The sequence below is a fragment of the Henckelia pumila genome, chromosome 1, assembly GCF_033568475.1.
Source record: "Henckelia pumila isolate YLH828 chromosome 1, ASM3356847v2, whole genome shotgun sequence".
Lineage (NCBI taxonomy): Eukaryota > Viridiplantae > Streptophyta > Magnoliopsida > Lamiales > Gesneriaceae > Henckelia > Henckelia pumila.
Genome location: NC_133120.1, coordinates 145,656,875 through 145,675,655, shown reverse-complemented (window position 1 = coordinate 145,675,655; position 18,781 = coordinate 145,656,875). Strand labels below are relative to the sequence as shown.

The 18,781-nt window shown below is 39.5% G+C and overlaps 1 protein-coding gene across 1 annotated transcript; it reads left to right on the top strand.

Annotated features, from left to right (window-relative positions):
• The first annotated feature begins 1,667 nt into the window (after positions 1 to 1,667).
• LOC140874167 (uncharacterized) lies at positions 1,668 to 2,828 on the top strand. Its single transcript, XM_073277447.1, has 3 exons — positions 1,668 to 1,728; positions 1,821 to 2,362; positions 2,445 to 2,828. Exons 1-3 carry the CDS (start codon positions 1,668 to 1,670, stop codon positions 2,826 to 2,828), a joined length of 987 nt encoding a protein of 328 aa, XP_073133548.1.
• Positions 2,829 to 18,781: the final 15,953 nt, after the last annotated feature.

Here is an 18,781-nt window from a genome sequence, read left to right as displayed (position 1 = left end):
ACAGGACTGGTGCTCCGAGATGAGCTCCGGAGAGGGCCTTTCCAAAGAATGAATGTTATGAGGCTTAGTGCCATATGCTTGTTGATCAACAAGAAAAGATGAATGTGCCCATTATGACGGTTGCCACAATTTCACATAATTCATCACCCCAAAATGATACGTTTTATGTTATGTTCATGGTTTAATGTTTGTCCAAGTTGCATGATTTTCATGAGATGTTAAGTGCAAATGTTTATTTAAGAATGAAATGGTAAAGTTTTGAGAAAATGCATGAAGTGTACTTTCAAGATTTAAAGTTAAGTAAGTTGATGTACATGATTAAGTTCCTTGCATCTTTTAAGAGTTTTGAAGTTCATGTTCAAGATTTTAAGTTTAAAGTTCCTTGACGTTAAAGTTCTTCAAAGTTCAATCATGTTATGTATGTTCAAGCTATTTTAAGTTTAAAGTATTTTGAAGCAATAATGATATAGATATGCATATTTTAATCTTGCTGAGTCTTTTAGACTCACTATACTTGAATGGTGCTGATCTTAGCAGTTTTGATTTAAAAAGTTTTGGTAGCACAACTGAAGAGTTCAAGAGGCGAAGACATTTCATGACACAATAGTTCAAAAGCTCTGATGTATTTAAAGAGGAAATATTTATCTATGTTTATTTTTGTTATGTTGTTACAATATTTTATGTACGATGTTTAAATATAATGGTTTAATTATTTTCATTGTCAGTCTTTTAAAGATGAGTTTTGAGGATCTCAAATGTTTTATCTTTCAAATGTATTTTATATACATAGTTAATTAATTGAACTCACTTTCCCCTATCCTCTTTAAATGTTAGTAGCAGGTTTTGACGTGTCGTATCTTAGATAGACTTAAATGTAGGGTTGCATCCGTGTTTCATATAATTAATTTGTTGATTTACTAGGGCGATGCACTCCCAGCATAGTTTAAAAAGTTTTGAAAAATTTCTTCACTCTTTTTCCTCAAATATTTTATTAAATGTTTTAAAATACGGGACGTCACACTTAATCTATCGAAGGACAACTTTTGCCAAAAACGTTTGCTTATGAGAAAATCTGAGCTTTCAAGTCTGAAGAAGAAAATTGCTTAAGGAACTCAAAGCACAAACACCTAAACTATTATTCTGATCATTAAAGGATCATCTTTGTGCTAAGTTAAAAACGAGTTGTAAACATCTATATTTTATCAGTCTAGGACTGAAACTGATTAGTAACTAGGAGTTCTTGTTTAGGCAGTGGATAAGTCCTAAATAGGATCGGGGTTTTGCAAATTGCTTGTAAAATTCAAAGTCTTCTAGTGATATCCTTCCGAGGAGGAAGAAGGGGTGACGTAGGAGTAATTGAAATCTCCGAACATCCATAATCATCTCTCTGTGTCTTTCATCAGTTTACATACATTCTATCGACTGTGCATACACATTTTCATAAAGTGTTTAGAATCAGCCTTTTGATATATTTCCGCACACATATTGTTTGTCAATTTGCATCAGACACCAAGATAAATTTAGAATTCAATCACCAAACTGATTGAATTCTCTTTCAGCTCATTCGAATAATTTTTAAGTGTATTCACCCCCCTCTACACTCTAAACTGATCCTGACAAGTGGTATCAGAGAGGGTTATTATCTTGCCTCTGAACACTATATCAAGATGTCTTCATTCAGCAAAATTCCTATGTTCTCTAAAGAGGCCTTTGATGACTGGAAGATACGTATGCAAGCACACGTATCAGCTCTAGATGATGACATGTGGTTTGTCATCACTGATGGACCTCTGCCATCACCAAAGTAAGCACTGCTATAGCTATCTCAAGTGGTGGACCACAATACATCGAGAAACCAAGGGTGGAATGGACTGCCGAAGATAAAAAGAAAGCAAATCTTGATAATGTTGCTAAAAACATTTTGTACAAGACTCTTGACAAAAATACTTTCAAAAAGATCAAAATGTGTAAAACTGAAAAAGAAATTTGGGATAAATTGATTCACCTTTGTGAAGGGAATGAACAGGCAAAAGAAAACAAATTATCGGTGGCTACTCAAAAATTTGACAATATCGAAATGAAGCCAAGAGAATCCATGACAGAGTTTGATGAACAAGTCAGTAGCATTGTGATTGAACTCAATGCTCTGGGAAAGACATATCCCAATCAAAAAATTATCCTGAAAGTTATTCGTGGTCTTCCCAAAGAATGGGATGTAAAAACAATGGCAATGAGGGAATCAAAGGACCTGAATAAACTAGAACTTCATGATCTATTCGCTGACCTAAAGGCTTATGAGTTTGAGTTGAAAACTCAAGAAGAGGACCAGTCTACCTCTCAACTGACTAAAGCTCTAGCAGCAGTCAAAATATAATCACCAGCACAAACAGAAAGAACCGCTGAACAGCTGAGTAGTGATGTTATGTCAATATTTGTAAAAAAAGTGTGGAAAGTTCATAAGAAGAAATCAAGAAGGATCCTACAGAAGAAACTTTCAAAAGAAAGATTCAAATGAAGAATTTAGAGCCTGCTTCAACTGTGGCGAGATAGGACACTTCATAGCAGATTGTCCTAAACCAAAGAAAGATGAGAAAAGATCAACAGAAAAAGGAAAGAAGAAGTTTGAAAGGAAGAAGAGTTCAAGAGATGCCAAACACACATCTAAAAAGAAGCATGAAGCACTTGTTGCCGAGGAGAGTAAAGCCAAATGGGAAGAAACTAACAGTGAATCAGATGAATCAGACTACTCTTCTAGCTCCAGTGATGATGAAGAAGAAGTAACATGCTTAATGACCAACGATCATGAACAGACATCTACGAGTGAATAGGTATTCGACTTTAGCTCCGATAAATTTACTAGAGAAGATCTCATCACAGCACTTAATGAAATGGCGAATGAGTATCACAAACTATCCATAGCATTTGATGAAGTCAAAGCAAAGCAATGGGATCTTCAAGACACCTCAACTGAACCCAACTGGGAACAGTCAGTTGAGAAAGTCAGTCTTGAAACAGATATTGCTAAGCTCGAGACTGATAATGAGCAACTTAAGATTGACTTCATGAATCTTACAATGAAAAATCAAAGATTAAATGATTTGGTAAGTTCATGGAATAGATCCTCAAGAATTCTGACAGAGATGCAAGGTTTACAAAAACCCATGAATGACAAAAGTGGTCTAGGAGTTAATAAAACTGAGAACATTGGTGAATACAGTAGTCTACCCAAATTGAATATGTGCAAAGGGAAATTTATACACTTAGTACGAGCATGAATGAGAAATGAACATGGATAAATCAGTGATAAACCCGTCCTGAAAAGTTGGAAGTAAATTGAGCAAATGAACAGGAATAGATTTGGTATTGGTTTCACTCCTGAGGAAGTTAAGGTTGAAACTGTTAAAATTCCTGATCGGACTAATACGAATCAACCAAATCCTATAAGAGGAAATCAAAATCAGTATCACAATCAACGTCCGATTCAAAAGCGATATCGACAACTTAGTAATTTGGGAAGGAAAAACAACATTTTGTATCACAAGCACATCACTTTCCACGACATAGAGCAAAAAATTTAGTACAAACCTATAGGAACACTAAAACTAATAAACTGGTTAAAGTAATCCAGATTTGGGTTCCTAAAAGATTAATCTCTCGTGGACCCAAATAGATATGGGTACCAAAATTATTCAACTCTGTGACTGCAGGTGACAAGTGTTGAAGAAAATATAGATGTATCATGGTATCTAGACAGCGTGTTCAAGACATATGACTGGGAATGCTAAACTGCTATCAGAACTCGTTAAAAGCAATGGACCTACAATCACCTTTGGTGATAACTCAAAGGATAGGACCGTGGGTAAGGGTAAGATTATCCACGGTAACATAATCATTAAGGATTTTTTACTAGTTGAGAACTTGAAATATAATTTGATTAGTATCAGTCAACTGTATGATTATAAGCATATAGTTGAATTCCAGAAACACTCATGTCTAGTTAAAGATATTTCTGGTGATATTATCTTAACAGGAAATAGGTGTGGAAATACATATAAAGTATGTTGGTCTAGCAAACCAGTTTGCCTCGTAGCTTCCAATTCTAAGCGCAACTGGTTATGGCACTAGAGATTGAATCACCTTAATTTCAAGGCTATTACCAGTCTGAGAAAGCTTGAATTAGTAGCAAGACTGCCTAAAATCGATATTTCAAAAGACAAAGTTTGTTCATCTTGTCAGTTTGGGAAGCAAGTTAGGTCATCTTTTTTAAAAAAAAGTGTTGAATCCTGACTTTTGGTGATAACAAAATAATAAATCGTTGTTTTAGAACGGCCGCCATTTACTTGTATACACAGGTAATCTACCGACGTCAATACATCAACTGACCAAGAAATATCAACTGGATTAGCAGTATCAGCTGATCAAAGCATGTCAACCATTACTTGTCAACCGAGCAAGACATATCTACCGGCTAAGATATCTACTGAGCTTCGAAGGTGGTAAGCTACACGCTACATTTAGAAGTCCCAGTTCTCGGAAAGTTGACAAGAAAACTTAAATGCAAAGGACGAAGCATTTAAGGAGCCGTCTGATAAAGTGAGAAAGCCATCAATAGCATTTAATGTGAGAGACACATTGAATAGACAATTAAAGGCATTCCTAGTACAAGATATTCAGACGATATTATCACTACCTACTTATCAGAGATTGACAGTTGACATCAATAGACGCTTTCCTACCGTTGACAGAAGAGAAAGATTTTGGAGAAAATTGATATAAATATCAGAGCCTCTCTACAAAGAAAAACGACGCTTAAAAAGAATTTGCATACTTGAGCTCTTGAATCTGCTTTGAATACTCGACCGCTCATTCAACCCTTAGCTAAAAAGCATATTCGATCTACAAGGAGATCTTTTCAAGGGTTACTCAAATCCAACTGTTGTTTGAAGAACACTATCTGCTACAAGGATTTAAGAGTCTAAGTGTAGTAACCCGGAACCCACTTTAAGATAATAATATGTTAAACATGATTAAGGGTTGGTAATTGATCTATTTCGGAGTGTTATTGGACTTCGGAAGAGGAATTTGGGCTTTTGACTTTGGGCCAGATCGGAAGCTCCGATCCCAGTTCGGAAGCTCCGATCCCAGTTCGGAAGCTCCGATCCTGACCACTTCGGAAGCAGATCGGATACACGGGGATCGGACGTTCCGATTAGGAACGGAGGTTCCGATCTCAGCCAGCCAGCAATGCTCGATGACTCAGCCGTAAGTTTTGACAAGTGTTGATCGGGGGTTCGATCGGAAGTTCCGATCCCGGAACGGTGGTTCCGATCCCGACGTGTCGGACATGCACAGAATGAGCTGGAATCGGAAGCTCCGATCCCGAGATCGGTGGTTCCGATCGTTGCCGAGATTTTGGCTATAAATAGGGCTCATTTGCTTCAGTTTTGAAATACGAATTCCCACGTTTCCTTCTTCAGTTATATAGTGTGAGATATACACTTGAGGGCCCTATCGATTATAATAGAGGTTCTGGAATAACCAAGGTGTGGTTATAGTCATCCGGGACTAGCGACTCCAAAGGGCTAACTACGGACGAAGGTATGGTCCGGGAATCTATTTAAGTTTTGGGAGTACTTATTAGCTTAGTTAAGGCTTATAGAATTTATGTAGTGATACGGTGAACTTTTGAATATAGGCTTGGAACCTAGGATCTATTATACTTGAACTAGCCTAGAGGTACGTACACATTGACTGAGATTGCCAGCGAGTATACATGCTTATATGTTGCATTTATTTGGCATTATTATATGACATGAGATATGATTTACCGTTTTCTATATTCATATGTCATGTGCATATACACGTTGAGCCTATACCTTGTTATACCTGACTATAGAGCCGCTCAGCTCTATACTCGATAGTCTTTCACTGAGAGTACCGCGACGGCGGGGGCATTTATGTCTGTCTACTCTGGTGTACTAGACGAGTGTGGTTGCACCCAGAGGTTGATCCGTGCGGTGGCAGCACTCATATGGCGCCGGTTTGAGCATGACTTTTCAGATGACCCTGTACCAGTCATCATGTTGCATGCATTATATACATATGTTTACTCATGTCTATGTACTGGGCGTAGCGCTCACGTCCTAGTTGTTATCTTGGACACCCTATTCCATGGGGCAGGTCGCAGGATGGACGGAGCTGGTAGTTCAAGGCAGGACTAGGGAGCAGGAGCTTTGAAAGTTTTTATACAGCACGATTTATTAGCTGTATAATGTTTACTTTTAAGAATTTCGATATGGTTGTATCACTACAGATTTAAGCCTGGATTATATTACTAAGCTGATATGTAAATTATGGATTATGTTTCCGCACGTTTTTACTCTGTTAAGTATTTTGCTGTATTAAGTTTAATGCATGCTATTAGTTGCCAGTTAGTAGGTGATTCCATGCAGGGTCACTACATTTTTGGTATCAGAGCATGCATAGATTTTGGGATTAGTACTTGGGATTTAGTTTAGTAATTCTTGCGCATTTGGGATTTTAATGTGCAATTCTTTTCAGGATATGGCTGACGAGAGTCACGGTAGTGTTGGCCAGGGAGGTGGTCATCATCATCGTCGCCATCATCATCAGGATGATCAACATCGTTCTCATGAAGGTAGACGTCGCTACTCTATTAATAAGTTTATGCAAGTAGGACCGAAACCCTTTGAGTGTACTGAGGAGCAGAAACTGGAAGTTCTAGAATTCGTTCTAGAGGATAGAGCACGTTTTTGGTGGGATGCCAAGGTTGCTCAGGCACGTACTGAGAGAGGACAGGTGACTTGGGGGGATTTCTGTCGGGAGTTTCAGAAATTATATTTTCCTCCGGCTGTTCGCCAAGCACGATCTATGGAGTTGCTTACTCTGAGGCAAGGATCAATGACTATTGATCAGTATCAACAGCGATTTCTTGATCTGCTACCTTTCAGTCCTCATATCAATGAGAGTGATGCGTCGAAATATGATATCTTTCTGCAAGGCCTGAACCAAGATATCTACTCTCAGGTTGTCGTCTGTGATGACCCGGTGTCTTATGAGACTTTGGTGAACCGTTGCCGTCTTGTGGAGACCAGCAACAGGCGTGGACAGTTGATGATGTCAGCACAGCCTAGTGGATTTATTGAGCCTCGAGCTCAATCTGTTGTGCCATCTGTACCTACGTCTTCTTCTACTCCTACTACTTCGTCTAGTTCTCGTGGTTCACGAGGTACTTTCCGCTTTGGGAAGAAGAAGAAGAAGGAGGAGTTTTGTAGCCACTGTGGTGGGAAGCATCCTGCAGCTTCATGTCGGAGAGCTACTGGGGCGTGTTATATTTGTGGTCAGCAGGGACATCTGCGGAGAGATTGTCCTCAGCGCATGGGTTCTGCTAGTGGATCGGGATCCCAGGTTGGATCTCAGGCTTCTATTTTTCCACGTCAGTAGCCAGCACCACAGAGTTCTTCTGGTTATCGTCCCCAGACTCAAGGGCAGGTGTTTGCTCTGTCTCAGGAGCAGGCTACTGAGGGAAGCGATCGCATGTTGGCAGTTAACTTCTTGTTATGTGGTATTCCTGCACTTGTATTAATTGATACTGGAGCATCGCATTCCTTTATTTCTAGTCGCTTCGTTAAGAGACATAGATTACCTTATGTATCATTAGATATGGATTTAGTTGTATCTACTCCGTTGGAGCAAGAGATAGTAACTAAGCGTCTAGTGATGGGTTGCCTTCTGGAGTTTGAGGGTAATGTGTTATCGGCTAATTTGATGATATTAGCGATGATGGATTTTGATTGTATTTTTGGAATAGATATGCTGACTTTGTATCACGCTACTGTGGATTGTTATCAGCGTCTGGTACAGTTTCATCCTGTTGAGGGTGATAGTTGGTACTTTTATGGTGAGGGTGCGCGACCTCCGATGCCACTTGTTTCGGCTCTGAAGGCATGTCATGTCTTGGAGTCAGGTGGGGAGGGCTACCTCATCTATGCAGTTGATATGTCCATGAGTAGTACGGGTATTGATCAGCTACCGGTTGTCAGCGAGTTTCCTGACGTATTCCCTGATGAGATTCCTGGTTTTCCTCCGGTTCGAGAGGTTGAATTTGGTATTGATCTAGTACCAGGAACTACGCCTATATCCCGAGCACCTTATCGTCTGGCACCGTCAGAGATGAGGGAATTGAAACAGCAGTTACAGGATCTGCTTGATAAGGGATATATTCGTCCGAGTGTTTCTCCATGGGGAGTACCTGTTTTGTTTGTCAAGAAGAAGGATGGATCGATGCGATTATGTATTGATTACAGGCAGTTGAATCGTGTCACCATCAAGAATAAGTATCCTTTGCCGCGAATCGATGATCTGTTTGATCAACTACAGGGTACTTCTGTTTATTCGAAGATAGATCTGAGATCTGGATACCATCAGATGCGGGTACGAGACTCAGATATATCTACGACTGCTTTCAGGACCAGATACGAGCATTATGAGTTTCTGGTGATGCCATTCGGTTTGACGAATGCACCGGCAGTCTTTATGAATCTGATGAATCAGGTATTTCAAGATTATCTGGATAGATTTGTCATCGTCTTCATAGATGATATTCTTGTCTATTCTCATGACAAGGATGAGCATGCACAGCATTTGAGGATTGTTCTACAGACGTTACGAGATAAGCAGCTATATGCAAAATTGAGCAAGTGTGAATTCTGGCTTGATCGGGTAGTATTTCTCGGTCATGTGATTTCGAGTGAAGGGATATCTGTTGATCCTAGTAAGATAGAGGCAGTGCTGAACTGGTCTCGACCGACGACGGTTGCTGAGATTCGTAGTTTCTTGGGTCTAGCGGGATATTACCGTCGGTTCATCGAGAATTTTTCACAGTTGGCCAGGCCTTTGACTCAGCTTACTCGGAAAGATGTTGCCTTCATTTGGTCCTCGGATTGTGAGGAGTTGTTTCACGAGCTGCGTAGACGTCTTACTACTGCACCTGTGCTAGCTCTACCTTCTGGATCAGGAGGTTATGTTGTCTATACTGATGCCTCTGGTCAGGGGTTGGGATGTGTGTTGACACAGCATGGACATGTTATTGCCTATGCTTCTCGACAGTTGAAGACGCATGAGAATAACTATCCAGTGCATGATCTCGAGTTAGCCGCCATTGTATTTGCGCTCAAGATTTGGAGACATTATCTTTATGGCGAGAAATTTGAGATATTTACGGATCACAAGAGTTTGAAGTATTTATTCACTCAGGCAGAGTTGAATATGCGACAGAGACGCTGGATGGATCTCCTGAAGGATTATGATTGTGAAATCAAATATCATCCAGGTTCTGCTAATCTTACTGCTGATGCCTTGAGTCGGCAGGTGAGACTGTCTGCACTTCAGACTAATGAAATATCTCATATGATTCAAGAGTGCTGTTCATTGAGTTTTACGCTCAAGCACAAGAAAGGGAGGAATGGGATTCGTTTGTATACTATTCTATCTGAGCCGGTATTGTATTCTCGGATCAGAGATGCTCAGATATCTGATGTTAAGACTCAGCGATTGGCACGTCTAGCCAATGGAGTTAATACATCTGGATTCCATTTTCAGGCAGATGGTTTATTGTGCCTATCCAATAGAGTGGTTGTACCTAATGTTGCGGAGCTCAGGAATGATATTCTATCTCAAGCTCACAGGAGTCGATTATCAGTTCATCCTGGAAGTATGAAAATGTATAAGGACTTGCGAACTAGATTCTGGTGGAAGGGGATGAAGCGAAGTGTGTATCAATTTGTTTCGAGATGTTTGGTTTGTCAAAAGGTCAAGGCTGAACATCGACGACCAGGTGGATTACTGCAGAATCTTGAGATTCCCGAATGGAAGTGGGAGCACGTGACTATGGATTTTGTTACCCACTTTCCTATGACTTCACGTCAGTGTGATGCTATCTGGGTTGTCGTTGACCGTTTGACAAAATCAGCGCATTTCATTCCTTATAACCGAGAGTATTCTTATGATCGCATGGCACGCTTATATATCCAGGAGATTGTGCGATTACATGGGATTCCAGTGAGTATTGTCAGTGATAGAGATCCGCGATTTACTTCACGTTTTTGGGGTAGTTTTCAGCAGGCGTTGGGTACCACTCTGAATTTGAGCACTGCGTATCATCCGGAGACTGACGGGCAGTCAAAGCGCACTATTCGTACGCTGGAGGATATGCTACGTTCTTCTGTCATGGATTTTGGTTTATCTTGGCAGGATCAGTTACCTTTGATTGAATTTGCCTACAATAACAGTTATCATCGTAGTATTGATATGGCACCTTTCGAGGCATTGTATGGTCGACGGTGTCGTACTCCATTATTCTGGGATGAAGTCGGGGAACGACAAGTCGAGGGTCCTGAATTGGTGCAGCAGATTGTAGACAAGGTAGATATGATCAAGCATAGGATCAAAGTTGCTCAAGATAGACAAGCCAGTTATGCGAATATTCGCCGCAGGCCACTTCAGTTTGAGCCTGGTGAATATGTATTTCTCCGGGTATCACCTTTCAGAAAGGTGATGAGATTCGGTGTGAAGGGCAAGTTGTCTCCTCATTACATTGGGCCTTTCCAGATACTGGAGAAGATCGAAGATGTTGCTTATCGTGTGGCTTTACCGCCATCTCTTTCCAGTATACACAATGTTTTTCATGTGTCGTTGCTTCGACAGTACATAGCTGATGAATCTCATGTGGTTCAGTCTACTGATATTCAGCTAGAGCCAGATCTGTCTTTTGTTGAACGACCAATTCGTATCCTAGACAGGAAGGAGAAAGTTCTTCGGAACAAGACTATACCACTTGTGATGGTACAGTGGCAGCGCCGAGGCATTGAAGAAGCAACTTGGGAAACTGAGAGTCGTATGCGAGCAGAATATCCTGAGTTGTTTGCTTTGTATTTTTGATTACCATATAAGATGTAATTACCGTTGTTGTAATAAGACATGGTTTGTTGTTGTTTCATATTGTTATCTTGATTTATCTTTAGATGTTATTTCGCGGACGAAATATCTAAAGGTGGGGAGAATGTAGTAACCCGGAACCCACTTTAAGATAATAATATGTTAAACATGATTAAGGGTTGGTAATTGATCTATTTCGGAGTGTTATTGGACTTCGGAAGAGGAATTTGGGCTTTTGACTTTGGGCCAGATCGGAAGCTCCGATCCCAGTTCGGAAGCTCCGATCCTGACCACTTCGGAAGCAGATTGGATACACGGGGATCGGACGTTCCGATCTCAGCCAGCCAGCAATGCTCGATGACTCAGCCGTAAGTTTTGACAAGTGTTGATCGGGGGTTCGATTGGAAGTTCCGATCCCGGAACGGTGGTTCCGATCCCGACGTGTCGGACATGCACAGAATGAGCTGGAATCGGAAGCTCTGATCCAGAGATCGGTGGTTCCGATCATTGCCGAGATTTTGGCTATAAATAGGGCTCATTTGCTTCAGTTTTGAAATACGAATTCCCACGTTTTCTTCTTCAGTTATATAGTGTGAGATATACACTTGAGGGCCCTATCGATTATAATAGAGGTTCTGGAATAACCAAGGTGTGGTTATAGTCATCCGGGACTAGCGACTCCAAAGGGCTAACTACGGACGAAGGTATGGTCCGGGAATCTATTTAAGTTTTGGGAGTACTTATTAGCTTAGTTAAGGCTTATAGAATTTATGTAGTGATACGGTGAACTTTTGAATATAGGCTTGGAACCTAGGATCTATTATACTTGAACTAGCCTAGAGGTACGTACACATTGACTGAGATTGCCAGCGAGTATACATGTTTATATGTTGCATTTATTTGGCATTATTATATGGCATGAGATATGATTTACCGTTTTCTATATTCATATGTCATGTGCATATACACGTTGAGCCTATACCTTGTTATACCTGACTATAGAGCCGCTCAGCTCTATACTCGATAGTCTGTCACTGAGAGTACCGCGACGGCGGGGGCATTTATGTCTGTCTACTCTGGTGTACTAGACGAGTGTGGTTGCACCCAGAGGTTGATCCGTGCGGTGGCAGCACTCATATGGCGCCGGTTCTGAGCATGACTTTTCAGATGACCCTGTACCAGTCATCATGTTGCATGCATTATATACATATGTTTACTCATGTCTATGTACTGGGCGTAGCGTTCACGTCCTAGTTGTTATCTTGGACACCCTATTCCATGGGGCAGGTCGCAGGATGGACGGAGCTGGTAGTTCAAGGCAGGACTAGGGAGCAGGAGCTTTGAAAGTTTTTATACAGCACGATTTATTAGCTGTATAATGTTTACTTTTAAGAATTTCGATATGGTTGTATCACTACAGATTTAAGCCTGGATTATATTACTAAGCTGATATGTAAATTATGGATTATGTTTCCGCACGTTTTTACTCTGTTAATTATTTTGCTGTATTAAGTTTAATGCATGCTATTAGTTGCCAGTTAGTAGGTGATTCCATGCAGGGTCACTACACTAAGTCCTCAAGAAACTTAGACATCTATCATCACCAAATGAAAAAAAGTTTGATAAGAGCTTTAAATCTTATCAATGTGAATCTAGGAGTTCCATCTTAGGCATTGGATAAGTCCTAACTTGGATCATGTGTATTACAAGACGTTGTAATAACCAAAGTCTTCTAGTGAATCCTTCCGAGGTAGAAGAAGGGGTGACGTAGGAGATTGATCTCTGAACATCCAGAAACATATATGTGTTTATTTACGTTACTGCATTACATTACTTCATTATTATCATCTAGCATATTAAGAGCTGTTTCCGCACTACCATAAGTAGCTCTTATACTTCTAGCAAGCTAACAGAAAATTGGCTGAGTAAACTAACATTTGCTCAATTACATTGCTTTAGAATTAAAGATTTTCATAAGTGTGTATTCACCCCTCCCACCCCCCCCCCCCTCTCTACACACACATTCGATCCCCAACAAATGGTATCAGAGAGGATTTTTCTATTAGCTACTGATATTCATCATGACTTCTCTAAATAAAATTCCTATGTTCTCTAAAGAAGATTATGATGACTGAAAAATCCGTATGCAGGCACACCTTTTTGCTCGAGATGATGACATGTGGTACGTCATCACTGATGGACCCATGAAGATTCTAAATATCAACAATGATGCATCCATTTCAGGAGGCGAACCACAGATGGTTGAAAAGCCCAAAGCAGAATGGACTAATGAAGAAAATAAGAAAGCGAATCTTGATAACGTGGCCAAGGACATACTGTAAAAAACGCTGGATAAAAACATGTTCAGCAAGATCAAGACATGCTCAACTGCCAAAGAGATTTGGGAAAAACTTACTCAACTATGCGAAGGAAACGATCAAACCAAGGAAAACAAACTCATTGTAGCCATTCAAATGCTTGACAATGCCAAAATGAAATCTGGAGAAACCATGGCTGAGTTTGATGAAAGATTTAGCAATATTATTTGTGAATTGATTGTTCTCGGAAAAATATACACTAACCGTGAAATTTCTTTGAAGGTTATGCGAGCACTACCCAGAGAATGGGATGTCAAGACCATAGCCATGAGAGAATCAGAGGATCTAAACACACTAGAGCTTCATGATTTATTTGCAGATCTTAAAGCATACGAGTTTGAACTCGGAATCAGAATATAGGAAGAACCATTAGTCTCAAACCCCACCAAGGCATTAACGTCAACCGTCTCACCTCAACCGACCGAGGAAGCATCAGCAAAGAAGACAGCTGAGCAGATGAGTGGCGAAGCAATGTCCCTCTTTATCAAAAGGTTTGGAAAATTTATGCGTAATAATAAAACAAATTTTAAACCTTATTATAAACAAGACCATACAGATTGTACTAAGCCTAAGAACGAAGAAAGAAAGCGCATTTTGAGAAAAAGAAAGGCAAAGAATGAAGAAGAACGTTCTGAAAGAAGAAGAAACAAAGAGTGCTAGTTGCAGATAAAGGTAAAAGCAAATGGGCAGAAACGGAGTCTGACTCATCCGATACAGATAGCTCATCCGAAGAAAGCGAGGAAGAGCAAGTTCAGTGTCTTATGGCTAACTCTCAACATGAAGAAGACGACACTGAGGTATTTGACTTTAACTCGTCTGATTTTACACAAGAAGAATTCATTCAAGCACTTAATAAGATTTTCAATGAGTATAAGAAGCTTTCTACATCATTCGAGGAAGAAAAGACAAAAAAAGCATGTCTCATTGATAATTCAAGGGAATCTAGCTGTTTACAGCAAAAAGAACTTGATGGTCTAAGGACTAAGATAAACGTGTTGGCTGCTGAGAATGATGATATGAAACGAGTATTCCAAGCCACTTTATTTGAGAATCAAAAGTTGCTTAAAACAATCAACTCTTGGAATAATGCTTCTACCTCATTGGATAAGATACATGAGAACCAGAAACAAGTAGGTGATAAAACCGGTCTTGAATATGGATCAAATGAATGTATTGTTACAAAGAAAAATACTCAGTCATATTCTAGTGGGAGCGATCCTAATATAATAAGATTTGTTCGATCTAGTACGATATATGAACATGTTGAACCAAAGATCTATGATGAACAGTCAAGTCTCTATGAGAGAAAAGGTAAGCATAAAGGACTGGGATATGTGGAGCCTAAGATTCCAAGGAAAAAGTAAGACATGGAGTAAACCCAGATTGAATGAACAAAGAATGGGAAACCAATCTAAGTTCAAGCAGTCAAGGTTTGAACCAAGTCAACCCAAGTACAGGAATCATCAGGTGACACGGAACCGGTACTTCAATTGCTCGTCTGTTCAAAAATGATACAGACTGGATAACAAAGATCAAAAGTTCAAACAATACACTGTAAGATCCAGACTACACACAAGTACACATCGTACACCTCGACCGACTTACTTTATAGATGCACACAATGGTAAAACTATCAGAGTAATTCAGGTGTGGGTCCCGAAAGGTCTAATCCAATTCGGACCCAAATAGATAAGGGTACCATGGTTATATATTCTTCTTGCAGGTACTATCAGTAAAATCAGTCGAGAAGAATATTCCAATGGAAAAGACAACGTGGTATCTTGACAGCGGATGCTCTAGACACATGACTGGAAATAAAGATGTATTATCCGAAATCATACAATACAAAGGGCCTAAAATTATTTTTGGTGATAATTCAAAGGGTAAGACTGTGGGTAAGGGTAAGATTAATCATGGTAACGTTATTATTAATGATGTATTTCTTGTTGACACCCTATGTTATAATCTGATGATCAGCATTAGTCAACTATGTGATAATGGTTACACTGTTGAATTTCACAAGAATACATGCATGATCAAATCTAGTAATGGTGATATTATGTTAACCGGACTAAGAGAACAAAACACTTATAGGCTAAATTGGCAAAGTGAACAACCATCAGTTCCTACTTGTTTTGTTGCTCAAAATGATAAGCAGTGGTTATGGAATAAACGAATCAATCATTTAAACTTAAGTCCATTAAACATCTGAGCAAACATGATTTGGTTCTTGGCCTGCCCAAAGGTGACTTTAAAAAGAATAGAGTTTGTTCGGCTTGTCAGCAGGGCAAACAAGTGAGAGCTACTTTTAAAACCAAAGGGTGTATATCTTCTTCTAAATGCTTAGACCTGTTACACATGGATCTATTTGGTCGTATACCGGTCAGGAGCTTAGGGGGAATGAGATATACCTTAATTATTGTGGACGATTACTCTCATTTTACTTGAGTAATTTTCTTATCGTCCAAAGATCAAACAGCTACTCACCTGATAAAGATTTTTAAACGCTTGCAAAATGAGAAACGTACTGAGATAGATCTGATCAGGAGTGATAGAGGCACTGAATTTTTAAACAAAACCCTTGAATCCTATCTAGATGACCAGGGAATCAAACCTGAGTTGTCTACTGCTCGGACCCCATGGCAAAATGGTGTTGCTAAGAGAAGAAATAGAACTCTTAAGGAGGCAACTAGAACTATGATTGCTGATTCCAATGTATCTCAAAGACTCTGGGCAGAGGCAATTAACACAGCATGTTACGCTCAAAAAAGATCTATGATTAACAAGAAGCACAACAAAACACCATATGAGATCTAGAATGACACAAAACCCGATGTTTCTTATTTTAAAGTATTTGGTTGTACTTGCTGCATTCATGATAATGGAAAACATCGTCTAACGGCCTTTGATGCTAAAGCAAAAGAAGGCATATTCGTTGGATATTCCTCTGTCAGTAGATCTGATCGAGTATTCAACAAAAAGTCACTGACAGTAGAGGAATCCATTCATGTTATTTTTGATGAAACTACTATATGTGCAGATAAGCCCCTAACCAATATCAAAGATCTAGCAAATAGGCTGGAATCAACTGTTCTAGATGATGAAAGTGACAGTGATGAACCTCCTGTCACAAGAGATGAACCAGTAGAAGAGATTGTTCAACCCAATGACGGAAGAATATATCAAGATCATGACGAACATAAAATCGAATAAGAATTCACTGAACTTGATAACACAGTCAAGAATTAGGACGACACCCCAACAAGCACCAATCCCCTTAGACCAAATCTTCGGTGGAGTAAAAATCATCCACCCGAGCTGGTCATCGGTAACCCTATTGCCCCTATCCGTACACGTAATCAAATGATTGATGAACTATTGCATGCAGCATTTATTTCACAACTAGAGCCTAAACACATAGATGAAGCATTACAAGATGCTAGCTGGATTGAATCAATGCAAAAGGAGCTAAATCAATTCACGAGAAACAAAGTTTGGAATTTAGTTCCTCGACCGAACAACCAAAACATTATAGGCACCCGGTGGGTGTTTCGCAAAAAATTAAATGAGGATGGGACAGTTGTTGGAAATAAAGCCAGACTGGTTGCTCAAGGCTTTAGACAAGAGGAGGATATTGACTTTGACGAATCATTCGCTTCAGTAGCAAGGCTTGGTATGACACATTATCACAGTTTCTATTAGATCACAATTTTGTCATAGAAACAGTCGATAAAACTCTCTTTAAATTTGTTAAAGAAGATCATATTTTACTTGTTCAAATCTATGTAGATGATATCATATTTGGATCAACTAATCCTCGTTTATGCGAGAAATTCTCTAAGTTGATGCAGGAACAATTTGAGATGAGCATGATGAAAGAATTAAATTTCTTTCTCGGATTACAAGTAAAGCAGCTGGACAATGGCATCTTCATAAACCATGCTAAGTATACCAAAGAACTTATCAAAAAGTTTGGTATGCAGAATTGCTCTGCCATCTCCACTCCTATGAGTGCTTCCATAAAGCTTGATAAAGACGAGGCATGAGCACCAGTTGAGGTAACAATGTATCGAGGTCTCATAGGTTCATTACTTTATCTCACTGCTAGTAGGCCTTATATTATGTTTGTTGTATACCTGTGTGCAAGATTTCAAGCAGCACCTAAACAATCTCATTTTATTGCTGCCAAATGGATTAATAAATAACTTAAGGTACTAAAAATGTGGGTCTTTGTACTCCAAAGACTCAGAATTTAATCTTGTTGGCTATTCAGATGCTGATTATGCAGGTTGCAAAATTGACAGAAAAAGTACTAGTGGATCTTGTCAATTTCTGGGAGACAGACTTATCTCATGGTTTAGTAAGAAGAAAACATCAATTTCCACCTCTATCACTGAAGCAGAATACCTAGCAGCTGGCAGTTGATGTGCTCAAATACTTTGGATACAACAACAGATTCGAGACTATGGAATATAGTCAAGTGAATCCCCTATATTTTGCGACAACATTAGTGCCATTGCAATCACTCAGAATCCAATAATGCATTCAAGGACAAAGCACATTGATGTGCGACATCATTTTATATGCGAACATGTGCTCAAAAAGGAGATTCAAATGATTTACGTATCTACTGACCAGCAAGCAGCAGACATCTTCACCAAGCCACTACCAGACGCTACGTTTTCTTATTTTCGTAATGTACTTAGTTTAATAGAGTTAAGTTAAGATAAGCATAAGTTTAGGGGGAATACTTAATTTCATTAGAATAATTTCATTACATTCGGTGTATACAGAATTTTACATTAACCCCCTACTGCGTCTATACTCGTAATGAGCTGCAGAGATCCTGGTCCTTATCTCTCGACTCCACTCAATCATCCAGAGAGTGAGTGAACCTTGACCACTGCAGACATCATCCTCAAAACAGATATTCTGCATTTCATCTCTCTATGCCAAAAGCATCAAGTGTCTCACAGCAGAAGGCCTTAGCGCATCTCGAGTGCTCTGAGTACGTAAGGTAAGTTTGCATCACAGCAAGCCCTCAGCAACTCGTGGATCCATAAGAGCTAAACCAGTCGGCAGGTTGCGACGTATCCCATCCAAAAGAAGCCAGATACGCATGCCCCTTGCTATGACTCTACTTCTATACGCAACTTTTCTTCTTTCAAAATCAGACTCATCCATCGCTATATGCTTTATATTTTGAACTAAGTTATGTTTTCTTTCTTTCTCAAGGCACAATATTTATAAGCAAGGAAATCAGAAGGCCAAAGGTCATGTAGGCCAACAGTTAACTACACTGAATCATCGAGAATATCTTTACAAGATATTGGCATAGACCTTTGATAATTCCACTTTATCGATACTTGTGTACCATGCATTTATTGAAAGATTAAAATAGTCACTATTTGCGTCGTACTTCTTTTGATTGTTATTATCCTTTTATT